The sequence below is a fragment of the Caenorhabditis briggsae genome (assembly GCF_000004555.2).
Source record: "Caenorhabditis briggsae complete genome, chrIII, whole genome shotgun sequence".
NCBI lineage: Eukaryota > Metazoa > Nematoda > Chromadorea > Rhabditida > Rhabditidae > Caenorhabditis > Caenorhabditis briggsae.
Window position 1 is genome coordinate 5,181,165 of NC_013490.2, and position 17,464 is coordinate 5,198,628.

General features: G+C 37.7%; 8 protein-coding genes across 8 annotated transcripts in view; 4 read left to right on the forward strand and 4 right to left on the reverse strand.

Moving 5' to 3' along the window:
* Nucleotides 1-676: 676 nt before the first annotated feature.
* On the forward strand, nt 677-1,000 carry CBG18332 (the record flags this gene model as incomplete). Its single annotated transcript, XM_002642290.1, has 2 exons — nt 677-705; nt 859-1,000. The coding sequence occupies 2 exons, from the start codon at nt 677-679 to the stop codon at nt 998-1,000; spliced, it is 171 nt and encodes a 56-aa protein (XP_002642336.1).
* Nucleotides 1,001-2,727: 1,727 nt separating this feature from the next.
* Nucleotides 2,728-4,512, forward strand: CBG18331 (the record flags this gene model as incomplete). The annotated part of the gene is made up of 4 exons (XM_002642289.1): nt 2,728-2,738; nt 2,788-3,934; nt 4,199-4,411; nt 4,453-4,512. 4 exons carry the CDS (start codon nt 2,728-2,730, stop codon nt 4,510-4,512), a joined length of 1,431 nt encoding a protein of 476 aa, XP_002642335.1.
* A 2,200-nt stretch (nt 4,513-6,712) lies between these two features.
* On the forward strand, nt 6,713-10,517 carry Cbr-fmo-3 (the record flags this gene model as incomplete). Its single annotated transcript, XM_002642288.1, has 6 exons — nt 6,713-6,771; nt 7,541-7,635; nt 7,681-7,924; nt 8,600-8,915; nt 9,078-9,641; nt 10,188-10,517. The coding sequence occupies 6 exons, from the start codon at nt 6,713-6,715 to the stop codon at nt 10,515-10,517; spliced, it is 1,608 nt and encodes a 535-aa protein (XP_002642334.1).
* Nucleotides 10,518-10,602: 85 nt separating this feature from the next.
* CBG18328 lies at nt 10,603-11,040 on the reverse strand (the record flags this gene model as incomplete). The annotated part of the gene is made up of 3 exons (XM_002642287.1): nt 10,603-10,758; nt 10,812-10,899; nt 10,946-11,040. 3 exons carry the CDS (start codon nt 11,038-11,040, stop codon nt 10,603-10,605), a joined length of 339 nt encoding a protein of 112 aa, XP_002642333.1.
* Nucleotides 11,041-11,236: 196 nt separating this feature from the next.
* On the reverse strand, nt 11,237-14,415 carry CBG18326 (the record flags this gene model as incomplete). Its single annotated transcript, XM_002642285.1, has 3 exons — nt 11,237-11,462; nt 11,509-11,621; nt 14,200-14,415. Coding segments are annotated over 3 exons (555 nt in total), but the record flags the coding sequence as incomplete, so codon positions are not given.
* On the reverse strand, nt 11,979-14,167 carry CBG18327 (the record flags this gene model as incomplete). The annotated part of the gene is made up of 2 exons (XM_002642286.1): nt 11,979-13,478; nt 13,529-14,167. Coding segments are annotated over 2 exons (2,139 nt in total), but the record flags the coding sequence as incomplete, so codon positions are not given.
* A 923-nt stretch (nt 14,416-15,338) lies between the features above and the next one.
* CBG18325 lies at nt 15,339-15,972 on the forward strand (the record flags this gene model as incomplete). Its single annotated transcript, XM_045243741.1, has 3 exons — nt 15,339-15,408; nt 15,456-15,674; nt 15,722-15,972. The coding sequence occupies 3 exons, from the start codon at nt 15,339-15,341 to the stop codon at nt 15,970-15,972; spliced, it is 540 nt and encodes a 179-aa protein (XP_045096448.1).
* Nucleotides 15,973-16,232: 260 nt separating this feature from the next.
* Nucleotides 16,233-17,464, reverse strand: part of CBG18324 — a gene marked incomplete at both ends in the record, with an annotated part of 2,051 nt that continues 819 nt past the window's right edge. Inside the window, 3 exons of the mRNA XM_045243742.1 lie at nt 16,233-16,273; nt 16,323-16,597; nt 16,645-16,960. Coding sequence (XP_045096447.1) covers nt 16,233-16,273; nt 16,323-16,597; nt 16,645-16,960 — 632 coding nt within the window. The remainder of the gene's footprint in view (nt 16,274-16,322; nt 16,598-16,644; nt 16,961-17,464) is intronic.

Below are 17,464 nucleotides of genomic sequence, written 5' to 3' on the forward strand. Positions count from 1 at the left end.
GGACTGGGCCGAGCCCGGCAGCAGTGCAACGCCGGGACGACCCTTGGAAAGTCGGAGCAAGCCCCGAGTCTTTCCTAGGTTCCAAAAATCATATAACCTTAATTACACTCATTCGAGTGTATACCGTAGGTTAATACGATAAGAACAGATACTACACTTTGATCTTAGCTAATAAGCCGAAGAAGCGATAAAGGGACGGCGAGGCGACGGGTGTAGGGGCAACGCGTGTACCGACAAAAACCGGGCTCACGCCGGTCACTATACCCATGTGGTTAAGGAGAAGACAGGTGGAGCGGGCATGTAAAGAGCGATTCCGGGAAGGGTTTTTGATGTGTAGGAAAAGAAAAAGAAAGAAGTAAGGTGGAAAAAAGAAGATGTTTTCCACCTTAACTACCATTTTCCATTCATAACTTCTGGTATTTCAGAACTTTTAGAATCTTACAAGGGAGTTACTTGAGGAAGCAGTTTTAACTTTTTTTGAAATTTTGGGAGCAAATAGAAGAGCTTATGAGATTCCAAATCTGTTCAAAAAATCAGCAAAATGCTCATGTGAGCTGAGTTATGACCTAGAAAAGTTTCCCTATGATTAAGCACTTTCTCGTCAAATTTTTTTCACGGAATAGTGTTATTCTTTTAAAACAATAGATTTCATTCAGCAGTGTGGTAAAGTGGTAAAATGGCAAGTTCAGAGGAGGAAGGTTGTAGGTTCGATTCTACCTACGCCAAAAATTTTGCAACATTTTTTTTGTTTCATTTTAAGCTGTCATAACTGGCTCTGGAATAAAATTTACGCAATCTAAACATGTTTTTCGGGAGTTTCTCGTTATGAATAGGCATTTTCCAGAATAAATTTTCCAGAATAAATTTTCCAAGATCCAACCGATCCACAACCATGAACGCCATCTACACTGCCATCCTCGTCGCATTGACTCTTGCCTACTCCACCGTCGCCTGGATCGGACTCTCCATGGATGCCAACGCCAACGAGGTCCTTTTCTGAAGTGATGAGCCGACAAGGAAGTCGCCGTTTGATTCAAACTTTTTCAATGCAAATAAAAACTGAATTTTTTTTGACAAAAAAAAAATAAAAACAGACATTTGATTTTTGAAGAAATTCACTAATATGCTGATGGGTTCATCGAAGATTTTTCAAATTTTTTTTTCAATTTTTTTTTGTTTTATTGAAGGAAACAGTTGAAGATTCTAAACACATCGGCGACATTCGATGACAAACTGCTGAAAACATATGTTCTTGGCACAATACGCGCATTTGACCATTGACAATGCTTTTGCACCCAGATAATTGGCACTTTCCATAAACTTTCCGGTTGAAGCAATATTGAATTGGTCTGTCACATTCGGAGCGCAACTGTCCACATAGCCGCCAGAATACCAGGCATATTGTCTCCATTCTTGGAAGATGGGAGAGCACATCTGCCAATATGCTTGGCCTGGTATTCTGGCGGTTATTTGGACAGTTGCGCTCCGAAATGTGACAGACCAATTCAATATTGCTTCGACCGGAAAGTTTATGGAAAGTGCCAATTATCTGGGTGCAAAAGATTGTCAATGGTCAAATGCGCGTATTGTGCCAAGAACATATGTTTTCAGCAGTTTGTCATCGAATGTCGCCGATGTGTTTAGAATCTTCAACTGTTTTTTTCAATAAAACAAAAAAATTTGAAAAAAAAATTTGAAAAATCTTCGATGAACCCATGAGCATATTTTTGAATTTCTTCAAAAATTAAATGTCTGTTTTTATTCTGGAAAATGCCTATTCATAACGAGAAACTCCCGAAAAACATGTTGAGATTGCGTAAATTTTATTCCAGAGCCAGTTATGACAGCTTGAAATAAAAAAAAAGTGTTGCAACATTTTTTAGATCGGGAGAATCGAACCTACAACCTTCCTCCTCTGAACTTGCCATTTTACCACTTTACCACACTGCTGATTGAAATCTATTGTCTTAAAATACACTATACAAAAAAAACTATTTGCACTATTAACTATTATTATTATTTGAAATACACTATTCCGTGAAAAAAATTTGACGAGAAAGTGCTTAATCATAGGGAAACTTTTCTAGGTCATAACTCAGCTCACGTGAGCATTTTGCTGATTTTTTTAAACAGATTTGTAATCCTCATAAGCTCTTCTATCTGCTCTCAAAATTTCAAAAAAAGTTAAAACTGCTCCCTCAAGTAACTCCCTTGTTAGAATTTCAACATTTAGGAAACTTGCTGAATTTCCGAATTTCAAAATTTCAGTATCGCATTTTTTCGGAATTGAAGACTTTTCAGAAAAACAGAAACTCAGAATTGCAGAATTTCAAACTTTCGAAAACTCAGAATTTCAGAATTCCAAATTTTCAAAATTTCAAAATGTCAGAATCTCAACCTTCCGAATTTCAGATATTCAGAACCTCAGAATCTCAAAATCTCAGAATATCAGAACATCAGAATTTCAAAAATTAAAAAATTTTCGGAATTTCAGATATTCATATTTTCAGATATTCCGAATCTCAGAATTTCATATGTCATTTATTCAAGTAAAAAAAAAATAAAAAAGAATCCCTTAATCGTACTCACCGTGTTCCACTTCTCCTTTCAACCTCCAAACCACCAATACCAACAGAAACCAACGATATCAGTTTCAAATTATTCGTTTCTTTTGCTTTCGTAACCAGGCTTCTCACTCTCTAATAAACAAGAAACATTCAGACAAGAATGGGACCGTTGTAAGTTTCACCCCGATCCCCGATTTCTACAACCTTCTCAAAATTACAGTAGCTTTGCAAAGAAGAACGCTGGTGCTAAAACGAAAAATAGTCGGCAGCCGAAAAAGAAAAACAGCAGGGCATCATCGGAACACACGACGAGCACAGCATATGAAAAGGATTCGAAGAAGAAATCAGCGGAACATCGTCGTCATCGAAGAGACAATGATGGTGGAAGTAAGGAGCAACCATCTACAGCAGTGTCTTCAAAAACGCACAAGAAGAAGGCAAAAAGCAAGAATCAGAAAAAGAAAAAGTTAGACGCAGATGCTGCCGATATGGAGCTACAGAAACAGTTAAGAGCCCTGAATGTAGCAACACCTCCAGAAGCGATCCTTCACACGCCTCCTGGTCCTCACAACCATCATTCAGTTCCACCAGCTCACGGGAAAAAATCCCGAGAGGAGGAACCAAAGAGTCACAAACCCCCAAAGGATGATACTACATCGATGAAAGGAAGAGGATCCAAAATGCATTCAGTCAGATCTCCGGCTCCAGTTGTTGACTCATCGCTCAAGATTCATTCAACAGTTACTCCCAATTCCACCTTATCAACAACTGATAAATGGGTTGGAGAAGATGTTGCAAAGTCTTGGCTCGATAAAGTTGATTTTGGGAAGACGAAGGCGGAATTCGAACGACTTCAAATGATGACAGTGAACGTGGAGACAGAATGTAAGCGATGGAAATCGAATGGAGGGTTGAATCAATCAACAGATGATTATCCAGCTCTTGATTCGAATTTGATCACTTTTGAGAATATCTACGTCAACATGAGTCTGATACAAGTACCACTTCAACAGAATATTTATTCTGGACAGATTCCAGTCAAAGGGAATGAAGAGGCATTTTGGAAAGTGATTTTTGATAAAAGAGTGACTTTTATTGAAATTATCACTGATCAAGAATCCATCGAATTCTTTCCGAATCGATGTGGATCTCATGTGTATCATGGAACGATGTTTGTCAATAATCGAAGAGTGGAGACGGCCAGTGAAGATGTTCATCGATTTCTGATTGAAGTTTTGCCTGAAGGATGTTCGAATTCTATCATTTGTAATATCTCGGTGATCAAGAATTGGAATTTCGAAAGTGTCTATTCGAAGCAGGCAGTTGTGATTAAAGAGACCATTGAGTTGATGAACTTCTTGACAACGGTGGGTTTGTTTTCTGTATACTTGTAATGGGTCAGGCTTTTTTCGAAATTTTCAAGGCCCGGTTGAAAAAATTTTTTTTGGGGTCCATAAAAAAAAGAGATGATTTATCTGTCAAATAAAAAACTTTCCAAGAGTAAAATAATTTTTTCCCGGAAAAATTCTGAAAATTCAATTGTTTTTAAATTTGGATAACCCGGGCCCCAGACTCGCGGGCCAGGCTCTAATTTTTCAAGTATGGATTTTTTTGAAAAAAAAAGTTCTCAGGCAAAAGACGAATCAGCAATGGTAGTGTCAAAGCATGGAGCAGGTCGAGCCGGATACTTCATTGCGTTATCTGTAGCTGTTTTCCAATTGAACAAAGCCGAAGAGCCATCACTTTATGAAATCGTCAAAGCTCTCCGTGCACAACGTCCAAAGTCTGTGGAGTCATTGACACAGTACGCATCATTATACACATCACTCTTCTATTACATTAAGGTAAAAATTAGGGAGGTTTTAAATTACCGTATTTCCTCTAGCCCACACATATCGTCAACTTTGAGCCCATATGTCTCATTTCCTGTATTAGATCCACATAATAATTATCCACATAATAATTTATTGATCAGAAAAAAAGATATCAACAAGTGGTCAACTAACAAACTATTTTTGAAAACATTATAAACATTTTGTTAGTTGACTTCTACAAGAAATAAGATAATTGAGCTCAAAGTTAAAGTTAGAGATGGCGTTCTATTAGAGTGTATTAGAGTTACACAAAAGTTTTCAGAAGAAAATGGCCAAAGTGGATGTGCATAAGAAAGTGATCCCAAATCCAAGCTGTCCAATTACCAAAAAAGTGATTCAATTAACATCTGTATTCACAAATTCATTGCTTGCTGAAGTGTGTGCGGCTGCTGGAAGATCCACATTGACAGTGATAAAATAGAAGATGGAGATTAAGGGACCCTTAAGTGTTTTGAACTAATGAATGTCTTTTACTTTACTTATTTCTGTTGTTAATGATAATGTGTTAACTTTAGGATTCTTCTGGAACAAATTTAGATTCTGAATTGTTCGATTTTGGAAAAAAACAAAATTCTGATTCTAAGATTCCGAAATGTTTTGATTCAACATTATCTCTTTTTCTATGTTTTGGACTAGTCAAATAAAATTTTCAAAAAATACAGTAATCCAAAAATTGGGAAGCTTCGAAAATTGTTTTCAATTTTTGAGTTTTTCAAAAAAAAAATCGGTGAATCTCTGAAATTCTGAAGTTACAAAAAAAAATAGAATTCTGAATTTCTGAAATTCTTGAATTCTAGAATTCGAAATTCTAAAATTCTGAAACTTTGGAATGTTCTTCTAAAAATTTGTTTTAAGTTTACAGGGTGGCTTTTAATTATTGCAACGCATTCAAAATGAGCGTATCTCAAGAAGTATAAAACAAAATCCGATCTAACTCAAGCGAATATTTATTCGTATGTATGAAAATAGTACGCGTCGACTGTGGCACGGAGGTATTCCACCGACAATTTGTCCCATTCCTCCACCAATTTCTTCTTCAATGCCTCAACACTCGAATGGGGTCTTGCACAGACCTTATTTTGAAGAACTCCCCAGATGGAGAAGTCGAGAGGATTCAAATCCGGAGAGGAAGCAGGCCATCCATCCTTCTTGATGAACTGCGGCAAGTGACGCTCATCAACAAAGAGTATTACGTAGAAGAAATTTTGAAGAAGCATTTGCTTCCATGGGCCGAAAATCACTTTGCCGGACAACATTGGATCTTCCAACAAGATGGGGCACCTGCCCATACTGCAAAGTTCACTCAAGACTGGTGCGAGCGTCACTTGCCGCAGTTCATCAAGAAGGATGGATGGCCTGCTTCCTCTCCGGATTTGAATCCTCTCGACTTCTCCATCTGGGGAGTTCTTCAAAATAAGGTCTGTGCAAGACCCCATTCGAGTGTTGAGGCATTGAAGAAGAAATTGGTGGAGGAATGGGACAAATTGTCGGTGGAATACCTCCGTGCCACAGTCGACGCGTACCCAAGACGTCTTCGAGCTGTCATCGCCGCGAAAGGTGGCAGAATCGAATAATTTCTTCTGTTTTCTATTTTCATACATACGAATAAATATTCGCTTGAGTTAGATCGGATTTTGTTTTATACTTCTTGAGATACGCTCATTTTGAATGCGTTGCAATAATTAAAAGCCACCCTGTAGACTTTTCAAATAACACATCTACAGTAATCCGAAAAAAAATCGAAGTTGTCGAAAGTTGCGAACATCTACCGAAAATTAATTTTCTGCGATTTTCGAACTTTGAGGAGATATTCCAAAATTCAGGGATTTCAAAACACTGAGTTGCTGAAACTCAGAAAAGCCATATGTCTGAAATTTTAAAACTTTCTTCTGAAATTTTTTTCTGATTTTTTTACTTTTCCAATAAAAAATTTACAAAAGCTACAATAATCCAAAAAATTGGGAGTTCTAGTCTTGTTCTCCAGAAACTACAGTACATATTTGCCATCAACTCTGTGACAGATTGCACTATCAACCAAGAAGTTTACTTGATCAGCTACACTCTTCCCAAACAAAACAATTGTAGCCCATCCTGTGCCCATCATCTGTAGTCTTGTCTGCGTCTTATCTCTAATTTGGTCTCTCATTCTAGTCAGTCTACCCGATTTGATATCAATTCGACTACACAAAAACCTATAAAAGACACTGGGAGTGACCGATTCGATCAGTTATTTTTCTATCATCGTCTTCTACTTCTTTTTGTTGTATCACAATGGAGAAAAAACAGCTTCTAGTCGTGGGCGCTGGTGCTTCTGGACTCCCATCTATCAGGTGAGTGGGATTGTCGGTTTTCTGTGACTGTACTGTATTAGAAACATTTTCAAGTTTAGAAAAAATTGTAAATGCTCAAAAACTAGGTGAGAATTCAAAAAAAGCTAGGCACAGTAGCTCATAAATAACGCTAATTTGAGAGCAAATATAGAGAAAAATAGTTATTCAAAGGTTATGAAACCAACTGGAAAATTTTTTTCCAGACTACTTCTTCAATTCTAAATCCTTTAAAATCCAATTCAAATGGGTTAAAATGGGCACTCCAACAGTTGACCAAAAGTTTTCCTGTTCACCTTGTTTACAATGAAAACTTCAGTCTTCCTACGTGCCGCACAATCAGAAATCGTGATTTTCAGTCAAAAATATGTTGATAAACAATACTTTGAGCAACCCAGTTTCAGCAAACAATGAAGTGTTTCATAATAAATTGTTCCATGCTACAAAAATTCTTATAAAAACTGTTTATCTTGTAAACCGGGTCCATAGTTTTTTTCAGAATCAATATTTTTGGACAAACTAAATTAGATATGATAGAAATCAACAAGTACTACAAAATATCAATATTTGGAAAATGGTATCGACAGAGTCCAGTTTATTAAGTTTATCGCTAGTTTTCGAAAAAAAGATTAAACCAAAAAACCACCAAACTTGATTTTCTGATTTTTCTGTGTTTTTTGTATGTCCTTGTCAGTTTAATGAACAACCAGTTGGTCAGCGAATTCATTCATTGCTTCTTTTATCATTTGACAAATAAGTTTTTCCTTTTCAGACATGCCCTATTGTATCCAAATGTCGAAGTCACTTGCTTCGAGAAATCGAACGATATCGGCGGATTATGGAACTACAAACCGAATCAGACAGATTGTAATTCTTTTGAAAAAAGACTCTAAAATAACAAAGAGATTTCAGTGTCCACAGTTATGAAGTCTACCGTAATCAACTCATCGAAAGAAATGACGGCGTTTTCAGATTTTCCACCAGAGGACACTATGGCTAACTTCATGCACAACACAGAAATGTGTAGATATTTGAAGAATTACGCAAAGAATTTTGAGCTGATGAAGTATATAAAACTAAATCATAGTGTGATTTCAATCGACAGAAATGATGATTATGAGACTACTGGAAAGTGGAAAGTTCGCTTTACTGATGGGTAAGAATTATTTCAGAACATTTTGATTCAGAATTCAAAATTTTGCAAATCTGGGAATTCAAAATGAGAAAGTTCTGAATTTCGAAATTTCAGCAAGTCAGAAAAGGGAAATCTAAGAATGTTGGAGGTTCCGAAAGTTAGTCATTTGAAAGTCTGAAATTTAGAATTTTGAAAATTTCGAAAATCGAAGTATCAAAAATTCAGAAAATCTAGATTCAGAATTTTGCGAATTTTCGAATTCGTGTTTTTTGCTGGAATTCGACATTTCAAAAGCTTACATTTTCGATATCTTACATAGAAATGAAGATATATAAGTTCGAAGTTGATGGTTTGGTTTACGGTAGTAATTTTCAACCAGTCGATTAACGCCCTTTCGGGGCTGGACCTCCTGGCCTCCGGTCGCCCTCCACCATCTCCTTTCTGTCCACCACCCTTTACTGTGGTGAAACCAAGGAACGTCTCCAGAAGACTTCAAAATCAAAATTTCGAAAAACCAAACGTTCGGGCATTAACTAAGACACAATTGTGATCTATCTGTCCAGGTTTCAGCTTGATCGGTCAACTTTGAATGGGTGATAAGGTGCGCTACATACATACGCACATACAGAATCTGGTGAATGTTATTAGAAATGATAGTGAAAGATTGAAAAATGTTATAAATATCTTTCTTTTCAGAGAAGGAAAAGAACATGTGAAAGTGTTCGATGGAGTGATGTTGTGCTCTGGACATCATGCTATTCCATATCATCCAAATCCATGGCCAGGACAAGAGAAATTCAAAGGAAGAATTGTTCATTCTCATGACTATAAAGATCAAAAGGGTTATGAAGATAAAGTGGTCGTCGTCGTTGGATTGGGAAACTCTGGAGGTGATTGCGCAGTGGAATTGAGTCGAGTTGCGAAGCAGGTTTATCTGGTTACACGAAGAGGAAGTTGGGTTTTTAATCGGCTGTTCGATAGAGGAGAACCAGTTGATTTGGCTTTCAATTCGTGAGTTCAAAAATTTCTACGGTAATCTATCAGAATTTCAAGAGTTTCAGAATTTCAGAATTTCAAATTTTTGAGCGATTTTCGAGTTTTGGATTTTCTGAAAAATACATTTAATTTTTTTCTAAAGTCACAAAGCTAATTTTAAACTCTGTTCATTTTTCAGAAAATTCCAAATGTTCCTATCCCAAACCATCCCTATCCAACTCGTCAACTGGAACATGGAGAGACTTCTCAATTGAGATTTGATCACGAAAGATATGGACTCAAGCCAAAACATCATCCTATGAAGTTTGTTTCATTTGAGAAAATTAAAATTTTTTCATCAGAAAACCTTTCTTCTAGCGCCCATATAACAATCAATGACGAGTTGCCAAACCGAATTGCTTGTGGAACAGTTCGAGTGAAACCAGGAATCAAATCATTCGGAGAAGGAAATTCAATTGAATTCGAAGATGGATCTGTCGTGGAAGGAGTTGATGAAGTACTTCTCGCCACTGGATTCTCATTCCATTTTAATTTGATCGAAGGGGGACAACTGGTGACTGTGAATGAGAATAAGACAGATGCCTACAAATACATGTTCCCATTGGCTACTTCTGATCATAACAGTTTGGCTGTAATTGGACTCATTCAGCCAATCGGATCGATTATGCCAATCAGTGAAATGCAAGCCAGAGTTTATTTAGAGACCTTTGCAGGAGGTAGAGCATTGCCAAGTAGAGATGAGGTATTGTTAAAAAAACATACATGAAAATCAAAATTTTGAAAATTAAAAAAATTAAGAATATACATTTTGAAAGTGAAAAATTTAACATTTGGAAAATATTAAAAAATTCAAATTCAAATTTTAGAGTTTTAAGAAGGTTTTAGGATTTTTCGAATTAGGAAATTTATTGAAAAAATTCAGAACTTCGGAATTTTTGAATTTTCTAGTTTCAAATATTTTGTAATCTCAGAATTTCATATTTTCAGAACGAAAACTACCGTAACCAAAAAATGTATTTCTTTTCCGGATTGATTTTCTCGATTTTCTCGCGTTTTCTGGCAATTTCTTCGTTATTTACTAAAAATTGTACTCTCCGACTTTTTTTGGGAAAAAAAATGACAGAAAACTCTACAGCAAGCAGTGAAAAACGAGAAAATAAATTCGGAACATAAAAATATTGTTGATTACTGTAGATGTCGTTGGACCTTCGAACACCGGCGTTCTTCTTTCTTTGTTAGCTCCGAATTTTTTTATTCAAGCATAATAAAATATAAAGTATGTATTCAGATGAAAGACGACGTTGTCCTGAAGAGAGAAACCATGAGAGCCAGATACGTGGATAGTCGAAGGCACACAATTCAAGTGGACTTTGTAAACTATATGCATGAGCTGGGAGACATGATCGGATGTAATCCAGATATGAAGACGTTGTGGATGCAGAAACCGTTCCTCGCGTGGAAAGTATACTTCGGTCCTTGTGTCCCATACATTTTCAGGTTAAACGGACCGAATAGTTGGGATGGAGCAGAGAGTGCTATTTGGGATGTGGATTACAGAGCAGTTAGACCGACTAATAACAAAATTGCGAGGATTGGAGAATCCAAGAAAACGAAATGAATTTTTTTTCAAAATGCATACTTTGAGAATAATTGTAAAGAAACCGAAACTATTCATTGACACTAAATGACAACAATTAAATAAATCATTGAGCTGCTGGCTCCGTTGGTTTCGGCTCTTCTTTCGACATGAATGGAAACCAAAGTCCCTTTCCGAATTTCTGTCTTTCCAAAACCACGGCATTCTGTTCCACTCGATACTGTTCAAACTCGTTTTTCGACATTGTCATGTATAAATAACACTGGAAAAAGGAAAAGGAGATTATCAGGAGAATTATTCAAAAGATTGTTTTACCGAGTGTAAAACGGGAGCAACCATTGCTGAAGAGCAAAGACCAAAAACGAGATACAGATGAGCACTGGGATAACGGAGTAGAAACCGCCTGAATTATTTTTTCAGTTTTTCAATTAACTTTTTTTTTAACAAACCGAACATAAGCAGGTGGGAATCGCCGATTCTGCTGGTAGTATGTGGCACGGGAACGATTACTATTCAGAAGACTTGTAGCTGTTTTCAAAAACATACCGAAAAATGGAATCTGAATTTTCAAACACTTGGATTTCAAAATTGATTTCCGAAGGATATTCATCGAACAATATCGAGTATACGAAAGCTGATAATATTAAAATTTTGGATCCTTTTATTATGGTTTTTATGACAGAAAAAAACAAATAGTCAACAAATATAACAAAATCTATTATTCTGGAAGCCTCCTCTTTTCAATTTCTCTTGTAAACCCATACAGCATCAATGCCTTCTCCGATTTGATGCTCCAATTTCCACGCATCATTCTCCGGTAGCGGGAATCGACAAGCGAGAAGATTCGTGTTGGATCGCATCTCACTCAGCTTCGGCACCAAATCTCCCATCAAACTTTCTGCTCCAAAGATCACTGCGATTTCGTACGGACTGAGATCAGTTTTGAAGATATTTTTTCGCATGAATCTGAAATTTCAAGATTACTCGGTCTTCAAAAAATTCCACTAGTTACCTAGCTTCTTTGCCCAATCCCTCCTTTATGGAACGGTATTTCGAATAGGCGACGAGAATTGAGTTCAGCTCCACTCCAGTACTTTTGTAACCTTCCTTGGCACATTGAAGAACCTGGAAGTCAGATATTTAGAATACAAAAAATTGTTAGATCATTTTGAAAATTTTAAAACTGCAATACACATTTTGATTAGACAACATTGAATAGACTTTATTAAAAAAACAACCTGAACATGACTAGAAACAAGATAAAAAGGTCAAGGATGAGCACTAAAGCTGTCGGGGGATGGTTGATTGGGATGAGGAATGTGATTAGAATCAAAAGGGAATATTAGGAGGAGGAGGAGTTGACCCTGAATTGAATTGATTGGCCAAAACAGATGATAACCGAGAATGGGAAAAAGTTAAGTGAACCGTGCACACGCTAAAACAGATTTCGGTCAATGTGACCTGCTAAATTTCCTAGGTGTTAGTATTTGAAGTATCAATAAAAGTGGTAGTTGTAGTGACGACCGGAGCAGCAGCAATCAACCGGTTGAAGCGATTCTTACGAAGCAATTGTCTCGAAGCCTTCGCAGACTTCTTCTGTTTCTTGACACGCTCCATGAGGTCGTGTCCGCGATGAGTGACACCATCCATTTGATCCATTTTTGAAAGCAGCGATTCCAAATCACCCTTTCGAATCGGTTTAACGGAGATATCTCGAACGGCACGGAACTGTCCACAATTATTCACATGCTCATTTTCAAGTCGGAAATAGTTCCAAATGAATCTTCTAAAAACTTCGAACGGAGCCGTGACGGTTGTCAAGAAATCAGAATCAAGAGTCCAGGCTTCTCCAAGTGATACGTTGAGAACCCAAGCGAGACGGAGAACAAAGTCCTGAGCGATAGCCAGATAGTAGTACCATTTGTTACCGTAGATCATTTCTTCTCTCAAAAATCTTGCTTCTTTTGGAGCTCGTGGGTCAATGAGACCCCAATCCATGAAAATGTCCCAGAGGAAAGTATAAGTGAATGACATGATGTATGAAAGGATCCAAATGTAGAAGAAAATAGAGGTGGAGTTTGGATCGCTGGCTTCATAGTACTTGTTCAGAGCTCCACAAGCCACGACGAAAAATGTTGTCGAATATTTTCCAGCGTTGACAAGATGAGGATGTACTCGTTTTGTATCTCGGTAACGTCTCAAGCACTGTAGGAAACGAATCATGGCAGGAATTATAGACATCAAGGATCGTAACCCGGCAGCAGATGCACATTGATCCTTTCCATTCGATAACTCAACACTTCCCCACGGCACGGATCCAGTTGTTGAATTGATTCCTTTCACTTCAATCCATCCATTCGAATAGTCAACTTCTGTAGCGTAAAAGCAAACGAAATATTGAAAATCGAGGAAGGCGGTGGTCAGAGAATTCATTTGATCTCCAAGCCAGAAATCCGTAAATGTGACAAAATGGAATGGAGACGTGAAGCACTTGTAACAATGTTTGAGGAGCCAGAATCGAGAATTCCTATGGAACACGGAATCCGGTTTTGCAATTGGATTGAGCAGGAGGACGAGACAAACGATCATCAGCACTAATGGAGGAGCAAATGGAGGAATGTGCAACATATGAGCATATAAATAGGCCAGTACTGCAAACGACCAGAGCATGATCATGAATGAAGCGATTTGCATCAAAGTTTGATAGGATAAATGATTTCGAGGGTCCACTTCGAAAATCAGAACATGATTTACTCCTGCAGCGGCCCATCCAGCCATGTTAACTCCACACAAAAATATTGAAAGGAAGAGTAGTAAAGGTCCTCGGAATAGACGAACTGCAACCCATTTCGGCTCCTGAGGTCGACCTGGAGTTGCCATCCATGTCAGAATAATTGCCAAGAGCAAAACAATACTCGCTCCTATGAAAAGTCCAAGAGAGAAGGTTGTCAGAGGTTTTTGTTTTTCTGAGAGCGGTGGAACCTGAAAATTCGATCTCTTAGAATATGTTTACTTCTTTTTCAAATACAAACCTTGAGCCTTTTCATTCCAGCCTGTCGATTTCCACCTTCTAAATCATTGATGACACTAGTTTCTACATTTGTAATCAGAGTTTCGATTTCTCGATTCAGGAAGAAGGATGATTTTTCAACCTTATTGATTCTCCAGTCTAATCCTCTCTCATTTCCAGTCAATTTGTCATGTTTCTTCAAAATCTTTCGGAATCCTGTTGCATTCAATTGTTGATAATTTTGAACCAGAACCAAAGAGAGATAAAACTCAGAGAATGCGAGTTTCAATTGCTGCTCATTTCTGGTCGTCTCCTTATGAAAAGATCGATCTTTTCCTCCGAATCTTCTACGGAGTCCACTCGCTTCACTTCGAGATCCTAGTACATCTTTGAATACTTGCAGTTCTGTTTGCAGTTCATGATGTTTTCCCTGTCCTTCAGCGATTTTTTGAGAGAAGAAGAGATTGATTTTAGTCAATTCTTGATCACATTCGTTAAAAAACTTTTCGTCAAGTCTGGAAATATGTTCTTCTCGACGATCATCGTCGGCTGGCACCTCCATCATATCATCGTACAAAAGATTTTTAAGCCGTTCATAGTCAATGTACTGTTTTCGCCACTCGGGAGTCAAGTGGCTGGCTAATTGTTCGCCGAATTTCATCTGAAATTGGAAAGAAATAGAAAACTACTCACAACACGGCCATCGCCGGATCCTAGATCAATAAGGGTGCCTTTTGAGTTCTTTGTAGCTAAGTTTAGTGCGCGGGAGACGTTTGCAAGCTGTTCAGTGGTGGCTGGAACATACGGAATGCAGACGCGACGCAGTGCTGGAGCCACGAACGGAACGGCCGCAGCCGAGATGACGAGCGCCGTCGCGCCTGCCACACCGGCAATCACCAGACCCGTGTTCGTGCCCATACTGCAAAAAAACACTACTATAATCGAAAAGAATCTCACATAGAACACTCTCATTGACCCAGGTTTGGAAATAAAAATAAATACCCACCTTTTTCAGCTAATAATGTGTGAATCAGATGAATTCGACCTGGCTCCTCAGTTTATCATGAACTACCTGTAATTATTGAAATAGGTTGAAGTCGTTTTAAAGAATACAAAAATACAACAGAGCAGAGGAAAACGAGAAGTATCGAAAGAGATCGATAAAGAGTTAAACGCCTACTTATTCAACAGAAAAAAGAAGAGATAGAAGTGAAATTCGATAAGGACACACAGCGACTAAAAATCGCGGCTCGAGTGCACGAAAAATGCGTCAAAGCGCAGACAATGCGCAATCAAACGGTTCCTGGCGCGATAGCTTCAACAGACCTCAAAAAATTAATTGTAAATTTTTTTCAGCTATTTTTGGTCTTAATTACGGCTTCTGCTTGTTCGAGATTTGTTCAAATTTGGAAATTTTATCAAAATGTACTTTCAGTTCCCAACAGTTATGTTTCAATGTACCTGCAAAAACCACAAAAACCTGAATATCGTTATTTTGAATCTTGAGAAGAAAATAGTTTGATGAAAAATTTAGCCTGACCTTTTTTCTAAGCTTTTTCGCTAAAGATAAAACCCAGATCTTTTTTTCATTGGAATCAGTTTCTCAGAGACGCAATCTGTGCTTTTTTGTGCTAATCTGTGCTTTTTAAAAATATTTATTCCGCTCAAGACCCGGATAGTTTCTGGCTATCAACCCTAGGTATACTGTAGTTACTACTGTAGATTTTATTGCTTTTCGGAATAACTTGTTTCTTGTCGATTTTTCTCGAAGTTTTGTTTCACCCCTTATATTTATCAGACTTTACCAAAGTTTTCAAATATTGCAGGTAAATATGTTGTCCAGAACACTCCGACCGATCTCAAAAGTTCTCAGAAGCAGTGCGAAGTATTCTCAAGCTGCAGGTAACTCAGAATATGAAAATTCGGGATTAAAAAATAACGTTTTTCAGGCCTTCCATTGAACGAAGGAAGCCCAGCTGCATTGCCTTCAGAAGATAGAGCAATCTCACCAAAAGTGAGCGCTTTGGTCGAAGAAATCGCAAATCTCAGCTTGCTTGATGTGTCCGATCTCAATTGGGCCCTCAAGAAACGACTCAACATTCCAGATCAACCGTTTATGGCTGCCGCCGCTTTTGCACCAGCGGCCGCTGCTGCTCCAGCTGCTCAAGGTAAAATTTCATTTTTGCGTATTGACAATCACATCAGTTCTTTCCAGCTGAAGCCGAAGCAGCATCTGATGTTCCTCAAAAAATGACATTCACCGTAAAGCTAACGAAATTCGATGACACGAAAAAGATCGCTATCATCAAGGAGATCCGTAATGCCATCCCAGGACTCAATCTCGTTCAAGCCAAGAAGTTCGTGGAAACCGCTCCAGTCAATGTAAAAGAAGATCTCGGAAAAGCCGAAGCTGAAGAGTTGAAAGGAATCCTGGAGAAAGCTGGAGCCGTTATCGAAATTGTTTAAGCATTTTTTAAAATCATTTTTCTGTTTCTGTTTTCATTTTCGTAGTTAGGGTAGCTCCTTTTTGTTAAGTTATCAATTAAACTTTTTGTTTGAGCTCAACAATTTTATTGAAAAGAAAAACAACTTCATAAGTTAAATATTATACAAATCCCATTACAGTTTTAGACATCGTTTACAATTAACATAAATAACCCGGAGAAGAAGTGACACGTCACGAATTGAAATACTGTAGAAGTTCAACCATAATTGTTCAAATTCGGTCATGTGGTGGTTGTTTCATTCGATTCGGAAGTTTCGAGACCTGGCAATTAAAAAATTAGAGGACCGAATGGAAATTGGGCAGTTCAAACCTCCTCTTCCGAAGACCTTCAACGTCATTCCATACTCAAGAACTCGCATATCCTTCTCGGAAAGTTGACCAAACGAAACTGCATGATCCGAACACTTTCCTCCTTTCATTGAACTAGTGCGGAAAAGTTTCGAATCTGGAGCAATTATTTGTTTGGGTGGAAGATCATTGAACAATCGAAGAGCATCTTCATCAAATGGGTCAGCGATTTGAACATTGTGACTATCACTACAGTCATAAAGAGCGTAATCGGAAGCCCGTGCAAAGAAAAATCCTCTGAAAACTTGAAATTCGGATTCATAGCATTTGAAATGAGAACGGACTTGCAAGCCGAAAGTTTGTCAATTGCTGAATTCGAAAACACGATACCACCACGAACAGAAATCTTCTTGAAACTACTAAGCGGGAAGAGCCACGAGAAGAAAGTACTAGTATCTCGAACTTTCCCCAGCACCACTGGTTTTTCAGAATCAAAATTATGAAGTACATTTCGAAGGTTCGGAACTATTAAATAAGTTTGGTCATCTCCAATAAAAGTCCACTGGGAAGGTACTTTGGATGAGAATTCCATAACGTATTGGTAGAAGGACCAATAGAAATGATTGAGACTTGAATCCACATAATACATTGTATGGTTTTCTGAAAAAAGAAAACTATTCAGTTCTGGAACAAAAATTATCGGAGCTGTGCAAGAGAAACGCCGGTGGTTGTTGCCGAAGGTCTCACAACGAAAACTACAGTAATCTAAAAATGTTTTTATTTTCTCAATTTTCGTTCATTTCAGTCAATTTTTTCACTATCAAAGATTTGTTTTTCTTTTTTTTTCATACATGAGGGATTTTTGTAAATTTGGGGTTTTTTGAGGTAGTGAAACTTTATCGAATTTTTAAATTTTGATACGTAATATTTAGGTCGCAATTTTGAAAACAGCTCAAAATTTACAAATCACTTCATGCTTGGTTTTTTTGGGGAAATAACAGAAAACTGTACGAAAAGCAGTGAAAATCGAGATAATAAATACAGAAAATGAAAAATGAACATATTTTTAGAGAGCACACCATCTGGGAGGAAAACAAAAAGTGGGAAGAACCATCTGGGAGGAAAAATGGGCGGAGTCGGGGGCGGAGCCTAATTTGCAACCCT